The sequence below is a fragment of the Tigriopus californicus genome, chromosome 6 (assembly GCF_007210705.1).
Source record: "Tigriopus californicus strain San Diego chromosome 6, Tcal_SD_v2.1, whole genome shotgun sequence".
Classification (NCBI taxonomy): domain Eukaryota; kingdom Metazoa; phylum Arthropoda; class Copepoda; order Harpacticoida; family Harpacticidae; genus Tigriopus; species Tigriopus californicus.
In genome coordinates, this window is record NC_081445.1 from 13,184,550 (window position 1) to 13,196,085 (window position 11,536).

General features: G+C 40.6%; 1 protein-coding gene across 1 annotated transcript; it reads right to left on the reverse strand.

Annotated features, from left to right (window-relative positions):
• Positions 1-2,791: 2,791 nt before the first annotated feature.
• Positions 2,792-10,434, reverse strand: LOC131881706 (uncharacterized). Its single transcript, XM_059228652.1, has 4 exons — positions 9,877-10,434; positions 9,472-9,801; positions 5,411-5,771; positions 2,792-3,549 (listed from the first exon to the last, which is right to left on the reverse strand). The coding sequence occupies exons 1-4, from the start codon at positions 10,255-10,257 to the stop codon at positions 2,792-2,794; spliced, it is 1,830 nt and encodes a 609-aa protein (XP_059084635.1). The 5' UTR covers positions 10,258-10,434.
• Between the last annotated feature and the right edge of the window lie 1,102 nt (positions 10,435-11,536).

An 11,536-nucleotide genomic window follows, 5' to 3' on the forward strand; every position in this document is an offset into this window, starting at 1 on the left:
TAGGTTAGCTTGGGTTAGGTAAGTTAAGGTTAGGTTAGGTTTGATTAGGTTAGGTTACTCAGTGATGTCACTCAGGAGTTAGAACAAATATATAAGCAAGCGATTGAACAATGTATTGAGTTTGGGAAACTCTGGTTGGGTCGGGGAAAATGTAGGAATCTCTCCTAATCAGTCAGATATTGTGGACGAAACGGCGTCAGAGTTCAAAACAGAAATGCATCAGCATTTAATTGCCAAACACAATGAAAAAATATGTTTTGGGCTGTTGAATTACCCTGGAAAGACTCATTGCCAATTGGACGATACCTAAGCGATAATCTCGGTAGGGCTGTGACCATGTGACGAAGTGTACTTAAAAAAAACGGAACACGTGGAAATGGTAACAAAAGCCTACAATGAGTTTCACGAAAACGGTTTCTCTGAATTGGTTCCACAACACAACACGCCATCCTACTTATGCACTGACCAGTCACCCAATAGCTCGAACAAACAAAGCCACAACCAAGAGCAGAATTGTCTTGAATCGTGGAGGTCTCAATTTAACTGGAGGTCTATCAAATTGTCGCCGTATACCCCTGTAGGCTTTGATCTCATTGGGAAACGGGGCAAAAACGATGAGTTAGGCCTTACCTTGGATCTGTTTTCACTCTCCATTCTGTTTATAAGGTTACTGCTGATCTTTTAGAGTCAATATAGACCAATTTTCACGTGTATTGTTCTTTATAATTCAAGATGATTGACATTGGAATTGAACCGCTCTGTAGTTAATAAATCACGTCTGATTCACTTTCAAGGAGTGCTTGGATGTTTCTGGGAACCATTCACATCAAAAATATTTTGGAACGTTACACGAATTCTTGTGACTTGTAATTTTTATTCGAACAAATCAAATTTCATGGTTAGTCCATGTTGTATCACCCGTTTAGCTTAACTTAACTTGGACAGCTGAAAAACTTGAACAATAGGAAAAATACCTGGTAGACAGGAATTCCTCCAATTACTGCTTAAAACTGGCCATGTTCCTCCCTATAATTTCGAATGTTGATGGCGAGGGAATTTGCCTGACTTGCAGAGCGTGACCATGGTTGTTTCAATTTCTGGTCCGGAGGTTGAGTTCAATTGTTTCTAAAATTTCCGTTATACTATCAGGGTACATTTGGCGGCGTCAAATATGTCCAGTGTAACGTCGTCCATGCTTGAATGCATCCTCGCCGGACATCCAGGGCAAAACTCACTCTTTAAATACACTGCTACCACAAGGCCCTAATATCCTGCTGCAAATCCCTTAAAGCTTAAAACTTAAGCTTATTATCCATTCTTAAAAGAAAAGATTCATTGCATCCATTGCCATTCAGAAAATGAATTCATCGGTTCGTTTGTCAAAAGAGTCAGATAGGGACATGCTAAATATGTTTGGGCTTCCTCAGGCCAATCAGAGCCAAACCTTTACCAATTCACTCGACTACCTTTTGAATGTATATGTAGCCCGTTTGTCGCCATTTGGTGCTTGAAAGAAACGGCAAAGAAATAGGATAACCAGTGTCCTCAAGCGGTTAAGATCATCTTGGACGAGACATATACGTATGGCGACGTTACAGTAATCTCGGACAAAAAAGAAGTCTATTGATTCGAGAGATCTTGAGCATTCTAGATAGTAGGAAATTTTACTGCCACAAAATATCAGCCAACAAGCCTATCATTCTAGATACTATTGACAAAAAGAGACGTAACAGATCACAAGTAATAGCAAATATAGGCTTGAAATTGGACTGTGCGACGGATCACTTCGATTGGGATGAGAAGCTCAAACAATTTGACGAAAATGCGTTAAAAATAACTCGCCGACAAGTTGTTTCTCTTGCAAGCAAAGTCTTTGACACCCAAAGGCTATGTGTCCCCGTACATTTTGAATACATACGTATCTTGTCAATGCTGTGGATGCACAAAACAGGCTATGACGAAAACCTTTTGACAAAAATGGCCAAGAACACTAATGACGAGGCCGCCAATTTGTTCAAGCAATGGGTACGCCAAATTCCCTTACTTAAGGAATATATTTTCCTAGATGGCTTGGGGGTCCAATCCAGAACATAACCATCTTCAGTGATGCCAGTAGGTTGGGAATAGGAGTGGCCGGCTATCTTGCTGCTGACAACGGCAAGGGGGGGGAGGACCTCACAACTTACCTTTGCAAAGAGTTTGCTCATGCCCAAGAATCTTCAAGAAGGTACGCAGCACAAAGACGCCCTCACCACTGTCAGGGCAGAACAGATTGGTCTCCTCATGGCGGTGGCCATCTGTTCCCCCAATGACAATCTCCCACTGTAGTTTTTTGCCAGTCAATCTCCCCCACAGTGAACTCCACCAAAAGCAAATTTCCCCAAAGGCAAACTCCCCCATAGTGAACTCTCCCCCAATGAACTCACTCAAAAGTAAACTCCGCCAAAAGCAAACATCCCAACAGTAAACTCCCCCACAGTGAACTCTCCCAACATGAAGCTCCCCAAGGAGTGAACTCCCCCATGGTGAGCTCCCCATGGTGAACTCTTCCACAGTGAACTCCCCCGGCGCTTTGAAACTGATTCGTGGTCTTTTTTGGTGTTGCACTATTGATCGTGTCTTTTTCACAGTAAAAAAAGCACGTCCGTCATTCCAGGCGTCAGCTGACCTGATACCCATTTAATCCTGTTTAGCCACATTCAATTGATTTCATGCATTAGTTTATTTAGAGAGTTTTCATCACGATGTTAATCATTTCCAACGGGGCAAGCAGGTATTTGAAGTTGTTGTTTTACGAAAGCTGAACAAAAGTGCGATCGAGCTTATGCAAACATTCCCTTTTAGATGAATCTATGTTTCTTGAGTCTGGACTCCAAAGGCTGATCTCAAAAAGCAATATAATTGCCCCAATAATGCATCCACATGACAAAAGAATTATCGGTGTCCACAACATTTCCAAGCTCATTCTCAAGGTTTCCGACGATTCGTATTGCGATCCTCCTGAAGTTGAAGGCAAGGCAATTATGGGAATAGGTTTGTATAAATTCCTTTTGAACAATCCACGCTCATGGTAGGTGGTGATCAAGTCATTGACTTCTAGGGTGTAGGGCGAATACTTTTGGAGACGAATAGACATATAAAAGTTGTTCAAGGCGTCATCGGAGATCCTCAGATTTGGGAAACCCAACGTCTTTTGGAACAAGTATGAATAGAGGACGTTTTCATCGTTTGTGAAATAGACATCCCCATTCTTCAAAACCCCAGTCTCGACATGGGGTTCCAAAGATCCCTCGTCTGCTTCGGAACGGAACCAACCACCCGTCTCGTCAACCCAACGAAGTACTGCCTCAAAAGCCGGGGACACCTTTTGTTGGCGGAGGAACAAAAACAGATTGTTGGCATGAATAAACTTGCCATACTTGAGAATATCTTCATGACTGTTGATTTCGGGCTCTAAACTGGGGGCAATCAGGTTGGTCCTTAGATTCGAAGTGTAGAAGCTGACAACCAAAAGTGCGAACACTGACCACATTAGGGCAGACATTTTGCCTAAAAGGAGAAGTAAATGGATGTGCGACACTTACTTTTGACATGGATACTCAACCATTGAATAGGATTGCAGAAAATGATGACAGATTTTCGCAACCTGTTCAGAATTTGTTGTCTCAAGTTTGACCAATGCCCCAAGTTTCGTTGCAAAATGAGTAAAAAAAATCAGAGCCGTCAAAAACCTGGATTTCATGACATATTTTCATGGCTTGTTCCAGAAGGATCATTCCACGTCCATGAGCGGCTTTTAAAGGGAGTTTTCCCCGGCGTACACTCCCCAAACTCATTTGATTGGAATCTCCGTAAATAATATTAAGACAATTATGTTTACTCTATTTGTGGCAAAATACGCCATTCCAATCAGAATCAGACATGCTCTTTGCAAACAAGATATCAAAAGTAGAATCGAATATGGGACCGGATTTTTTGGTGATTACCCGTCAGTCAAATGTCTGGTCGTGCTTCAAAAACGAGTTATAAAATGGAAAGCAGGTACTAAGTCCCGATCTCATACCACTCATATCTTTAAAAATGGGAGGGTTTCAAAAGTTTTAGATCTCTTTGAAATTAACGCATTGAAAACAACGTTCAAACGTTAGCTGGAATCTTGAGCTGGATTCTTCGTTGATCAGCTTACCCCTCTCGTCTCACCATTGAGACGACTGCCACAGTGGTTCAAAAGCCTTTTTGAATTCCAACAGAAATATCAAAGCAAATCTTGTTAGCTAATAGCCATATGCGCGACAAATTTGGGCCAGATTTCAATAAATCAATCACGTCAAAATAACTTCTTATGGTTTTTGTAAGGAAGAAGACTGTTGAGATGGATATGCGCATTTCTCTCAATACCTGATAAGCCTTTTTGACCACCGTGGTGAGACGGGTGAGACGAGACGAGAGGAGACGACCGTGTCCAAGAATCCAGCTTTGGACGCGGTTGTCTCCTCTCGTCTCGTCTCACCCGTCTCAGCACGGTGGTCAAGAAAGCTTATCAGGTATTGAGAGAAATGCGCATATCCATCTCAACAGCCTTCTTAGAAATGAAGACTGTTTTCTTACAAAAATCATAAGAAGTTATTTTGACGTGATTGATTTATTGAAGTCTGGCTCAAATTTGTCGCGCATATGGCTATTAGTTAACAAGATTTGCTTGGATATTTCTGTTGGAATTCAAAAAGGATTTTGAACCACTGTGGCAGTCGTCTCAATGGTGAGACGAGAGGGGTAAGCTGATCAACGAAGAATCCAGCTGTTACCAAAACTGTGCTCCTAAAGTTGTAAACAAGTTATCTTATAAATGATTCGGGGAGGAACGATAAGTTTTGAATTACCATTCTTCAAACTGCCTTGGTATCAATGGCTGCCGGCATATTCAATGCCAAATGCTTTTAATGAGTTTAATGGCGATACCAGAATAAATGCAGAATGTGTGCAGCTTCACATTGATATTTTCCTCAGACACCAAAGATATTAGTAAACGTCGAACTTTGTAGGGGGACTTTCTGCAAGCTACTTGGGTTGGCATTTATGGTCTGATTGACATGAAGTGTAACAACATCTTGTCAAGGTCCCCCACTAAAAGAAACAGAAAGGTTTATGCGGGCCCTAGGATCACATCTTTAATAAAGCACATTTAGGGCGGCTTTGCACCAGGATAGAAAACCAAGACTGAATCCGTTTTGAGGATTGACGTTGGGGTAGTGCTAGAGCGAGTTCGGCAAAAGGCTTGAGTCCAGCAAAGGATTCCAGTCTTTCAGTGTACTCAGGTCGAACAAAAAGACTTGAGGGACTTTTAGGTAGATCTATTTTACACTTTTGCTTGAATAAGTTGTTTCCAAAAGCCTAGATTTTCTGAACTTACCTGCAGACCAAGTGGGGAACCAGTTGATTTTGTCTGGCTCGACAAAGGACGTGAAAGTGAGCAAAAAGAAGTCAGCCGGGTTCCCTGGGTTATTGTATCTTCCAGGATCCTTAATCTTGAATTTATAGACGTAAAAGATGGTTTGAAAAGTGACTGCAAAACAGGTCAATATGAGGAAAATAGCTGTCCAACTCAGTTTATCAAATCCTCGAGCCACATTCTCAAAGGCTACGGTTTTTTGAGGTCGCCGAGCTGCATATCTCATTTGAGAAAACAGAACATAATTGGTGAGATCAAAAAATACGAAATTGTGATAAAATTGCAATCCAGGGATAGAAGCCTGAAGTTCTCCACGATAGAGCTGAAAACGTGAACAAACATGGAAGATTAGAACTAATGTGACGGCGCTCCTAAAACTTGGAAATAATGACAGAGGCCTTTCCCACTTCGTTTTCAATGAGCAACACCGTTGTTTGAGTGGAACCTATAAACTGTTCTCACGAAAATGTCCCCAGGACTATCAAATGTCATGTTCAAAAAAATACCTAGTAATATTCGATAAATTTCTGATCCAACAAGCATGTTAGAGCCAGCACAACTGCCACAACTGCCGTGTCTGGTTTGAAAACTTAGCTAATTAGTTGACTCAAGAACGGCGAAAAACGACAACCATTAACTCTTAAAAAGCGTATATATTTTTAGCGCTCAAAAGAAATGACTCAAAAGCATACCAATCGTCCTTTTTGTTCTGTAAATCTATCGCAATTGTCATTTGCTGTTAGATGACCTAACGTCATATCTTAGTCTTTGATATGGTCGTTGAAAACTAGTATTTGGAAACTACTAAAGTAAAATAATAAAAACACGACGGAAAGTTTCCCGATTGACACTGAAGTTTATCCAATCTTTAACAGGCAGTATGTGAATGAAAAAGTCAAGTGCAAGCAAAAATGACGATGAACTCTTGAGATTAACCATAACAAAAACAAGAATGACCCTTGCTGAGATTGAGAGCATAATGGCCGTACTCTAGAGCCTGGTTTTAAAAGAGGACGCTCTATCTTAGTCCTTCAAAATAATTGAAATTGGGCCTTCTGTTAACAAAGTGAAGATCCTAATATTTGCCCATTTGAATAATTGAAAAGGCTTTTCATCATAACAATGCATTTATTGGTTGTTCTTTGCATGGTCATCATTTGAATATTTCCTGAAAGCCTACCGCCAAACAAGCCCTGCCTCGGCATTTACCAAGGCTCAATCACCTTTCAATGCCATATGGAAGAAAGGAAGTAGAAAGATAGTGCCTTAAACCCACCAGAGTAAAGGATAGCCCAATCAGCACAGGGCTTTTATTGCGATGTTTGACAATTATTTGGCACTTTTCTTCGCCATTCGTCTAGAAGCGCCGTCGTCAAAAGCTACAGCTGTGACAAGGGGACACATGACGTTCAATTCTTAGAGGGCGTTACTTTCTGCTTCTTGAGAGTCAATAGTGCCTGATACTTTTGACCTACTGAGCTCTTATATTAATAATCCTTTGCTATTGACAGCATGGAAGATAATGCTTCTCTAAGTTTGGGATCACATCACATCACGCACCATCAATGATGTTTCAAGTAGTAACTCATTGCAAAGCAGAATGATCGCAAAAAAAGAAATAAAATGTCATTCCATGTGAATCATTGGGAAAAATTTCAGACCGTGGAGTCAAGCCAAATCCAAAGAACATCCAAGCATTGTCTCATTATTTTTATGGTCAAGTGTCTCCACGGCCCTTAGCCCAATCTAGAGTGACAAGAATTCTGCTCAAACTCATGGAGTAGGTCAGTACTGAGAAGGAAATTAGGACACCTATTCATATTGAACCCTAGCATTGCGGCACAAAAGGTGATTAAGCGGTGCCTCACCCCTCAAAATGTAAACATTTACAAACACTAGAGCTGGATTCTTGGACACGGTCGTCTCCTCTCCTCTCGTCTCACCCGTCTCACCACGGTGCTACCAAGATTTGTTTGGATACTTCTGATTGACTTCAAAAGGCTTTTGAACCACTGTGGCAGTCGTCTCAATGGTGAGACGAGAGGGGTAAGCTGATCAATGAAGAATCCAGCTATAGAGTGCAGGATAGTATGTAGCTGGACTCTTCGTTGATCAGCTTACCCCTCTCGTCTCACCATTGAGACGACTGCCACAGTGGTTCAAAAGCCTTTTTTAATTCCAACAGAAATATCCAAGCAAATCTTGTTAACCAATAGACATATGCGCGACAAATTTGAGCCAGACTTCAATAAATCAATCACGTCAAAATAACTTCTTATGGTTTTTGTAAGGAAGAAAACTGTTGAGATGGATATGCGCATTTCTCTCAATACCTGATAAGCTTTTTTGACCACCGTGGTGAGACGGGTGAGACGAGACGAGAGGAGACGACCGTGTCCAAGAATCCAGCTTGTGTACTACACCATGGAGTACATCAGTCCTGGAGAGGAAAGCTTGAACAAAGCTCAAGCGCCTACAACGTTGATATTTAGAGCTATGCGTTACCACCTGGTCAGATGCATACCTGATGAGAGAGTACTCACAGAATTCCATCTTCTTGTTCAAGTATTTGATTAGGAGGTAAAGAAAAACTGAAACGTCTTCAAGCAATGTTTCAGAGAGGGTGTCGAAAGATGCATTACTCATATCATACAATCTAAAGCTAACTATAGGCCTGGTGCACAACCTGCTCCTCTATAGAGGAGTCCTAAAATGCAAAATTGGAACGGTTTTATGGGAAAGGGGAGGTTTTAAGATATCACTGATGATTTTTTGCCAGTCACAGTACATAACACGAGTATAATAAAACTAAGGCAAAGTTCATTCTTGTTTGTCATTTTGTTAATACAAGACGAAAGAGTGTTTTATGGCTTTTATAAGATACAAATGAAACTGGTGATCTACGGGGATTGTTTCCTTCAAACCCTATTATAACTCCTGTAAAGATTCAGGCAACTTAGTTCCAACCACAGACTTGTAAAGATGTTGACTATGAATGGATGTGATAGTTTGTAACTCCTGAATCTTTCACCTATGCCATTTTTACCATTTCATGGGATAGCAAAATTGTCTTAAATGTAAGAAATTAGCCAAATCTAGGCCCAAAATCATGCTCAAGATATGGTCAAAGTTATGAAATGAATCACTGCATTCACAAAATCGTTCTCTCGTCTTTCAACAGAAAACATTCTCAGTATTTGAAAGTAGTTTAGATTCTGCATGTCAACGATCTTTCTTGTAGAAATCTTTGAACCTGTTCGAGTTTGATTGTTAGTGTCACCAATGATGACGGATGAATCAGAGGTGAGCTGTTATCGAGATGTCTCACAATCAGGGAGTTGGAAAAAGTTTTCATATGCAAACACGAGTTTTAGATCTTCTTAAAATCCACCCAATTGTACTAGCCAATGAGTGAGTATATCTATGAGAACTTTGAAAGTTCCATTCCGTAACATCCAGATGCCAAGATCTTTAGACGTCGCTCTCCAAGATTATGGATGAAATTATTTCCAAGCATCAGCTTAAAACCCTCAAACATAATTTGAAAACACACTGTTTGAAATGATATGTTTTCAAATATACGTTTTCAAATATATGCCAAACATGGAATTCCGATGCAGAGAAAAGCATTTACAGGAGGAACGAGGGAGTCACCCCATGGCTAAATTCTGAAACATTTTCTGTATTTAAGAAAACTACGCTAACATCCAATCTTGTGTTTAAAAAGTAAAGGTTATACATAAGGGAAATGACGCTACATTTGCAGAGGGTAAGACAAAGTTTTAATTTAAGAATAGAAAAAAAGGAATTTAGAACGTTGAAATAGGATTTAATAGCCTAAACTTGAAAAGAAAATCATTTACAATCCAACTTCTTATAATACAGTGTATCTCATCCATAATGTTTTTTCCAGGACCGAACAAGGAGATAGGTGCAATTCGGCTAATTTCTCGAAAAAGATGCTTTTTAATATGTGCAACAAAGTAACCTAAAATCCACTGTCGTGAAAGCAGAAAGTCTACCTTGGCCAAATTGTGTGTGGCATTCTTGGTCGTGATAGAAGTGAAGTCTCCACCGTCCCCATTTTGAAATTCCAATTTCATCTGGTATTTGTCGGCCAATAGTTTGATGGCCTCCACGTCTGTACCACTCACAGAATCATTAGCGTCATCGACAAAAATGTTGGGTAACAAACCATAGTAACCCACAATGAAGGGTTGGTTGAACAACAAGGGTAGACACATTTCCCCTCTCAAACCAAAAGGTCGTGAGAAGCCCTTGTTTGCTTGCCAATAATTTTCATCGTAGCGCCAATAGCCGAAATCTGTTCTGCCACAATAAACGTGAACACGCTAACACATGGACAAAGCACATTTCAAGTCCCTTAAAGTTCCAACGTTTAAACAATTGGGAGGTAATCTACTCACCCAACCCGCATTAGTGATCCCAGCTCTCTCCATAATGACGACTGGCCTGTTCCACGTCCCCCAATCCAAATTTGTAGCGTTGCCAATGAAGAATACATTGGTATGGACGTTCCTCTCGATTAGGGTCTTCAGGGTGGTCCCTGGAAACTGGGAATGGATTCCTAGATGAATTATCACCACCAAACACCACGTGGCCTTATGAATGAAATCGGTCATTTGTTGTACGTCAAACCCTGGGTTTGTTGGATCAATTGAGATCAAGCTTGACCCTGGCAGTTGAACTGGAACATTGGAGAGAATGGTGCAATGCCTTAAACCAATGCCTTGATAAACTAGATCGAAAATATCTCGATCAATCAAGCCATTGCTGTTCCCCGACATTATATCTGTTCAAGGGGAAGTTTCCAAGAAGTCTGATCCTATCTGTCAATCATGGATGGGTGATAAATAGACAGAAAGATAACTGTCACGGTAATTACGACGATTCTTAAGTCACTTTGACATTTGATAATTTCAATGAGTGGCACATGGTATTTGCAAAAGAGAAAGAGAGACTCGAATTTTCAGACTAAAACAAGAACCGGGTTCAAGACACAGGCCAAGGAATGTTGATGAATTGGTTTTGCAAGCCATTAGTAACGGAATTACAGTACTTGGTTTCTGTTTTTCGAGAAAGAAACTCTACTCCCATTACATTTCAAAATGATGTAATTGCAACCCAGATATTACTCATTTCTGGTGCTGGGGCGAGTCCAGACTCGTGTCCGAGTGCACTCGAATCTTTTTGTTCAATTCTAGAGAAATTGGCAGGACTCGAGACTTTTAGAGAGGACTCGAATCCGGACTCAGTGATACTTTTTTCATTTTCTTCAAATTTCGCAAGACGTGTCTTTTTGCTTGACCTGACTCTACTAACTCGAGTCCGGACTCTATGTTTCCGGCAAAAAGTCCAAAATTCAAAGGACTCGCCCCAGCACTACTCATTACTCATAAATAGACATGGAAGAAATAAGCGTTATCCGTTTTCCTTGCATCGCCGAAGCCACACACATCCATCGGATAATGAACTGGATTGCTCATTGGTGCGTGTTTTATTGGATACTGCCACCACTACGTCTTACATCACCAAGAGAATGGCCAATCGTCATTGCCTCGACGGTCGTGATTTACAAATGAGTATAATGGGTATCAACCAGAAATCGACCACAGTCAGCGGACACTTTGTCTCTTTTATTCTAAATTATGTAATCTCTTCATTTGCTGTTGAGATTCAAGCCTTTACTCTTGATCACATGTGTGTACCCCTTGAGAGAGTTACTTTTAACCCCAATTCTCTTGCAAATTTTAAGGATTTGCGCTTTGCTGACAAATTTCCTCGCAAAGAAGCAAATGTCGATGTCTTGATTGGAGCAGATTTTGTTTGGTCAATTCTTGGAAATGAAACTAAACAAAGCGATACAGGGCTTTTTGCCCAATCCACCTCTTTAAGTTGGGTCTTGACTGATGCTCAAAGAAACATATCCTTTTGATGTGCAGAAGCTGCTGAAACTGCTATGCCAATTAAAAAGAAAGATTTGGTTACTTTTCAGCTTCAGCAGTTTTGGGATCTAGAGCGACTAGGTATTTTACAAAAACATTTTGCTTATTCTCAAGATGATGA

Bases quoted from the DNA above. Each gene is read 5' to 3' on its own strand.
- LOC131881706 (XM_059228652.1), bottom strand. From the start codon at position 10,257: ATGTCGGGGAACAGCAATGGCTTGATTGATCGAGATATTTTCGATCTA. The intron at 9,802-9,876 runs GTGAGTAGATTA...TCCATGTGTTAG, and splicing joins GGATCACTAATGCGGGTTGG to CGTGTTCACGTTTATTGTGG. The intron at 3,550-5,410 runs GTAAGTTCAGAA...TTCTCCTTTTAG, and splicing joins GTTCCCCACTTGGTCTGCAG to GCAAAATGTCTGCCCTAATG.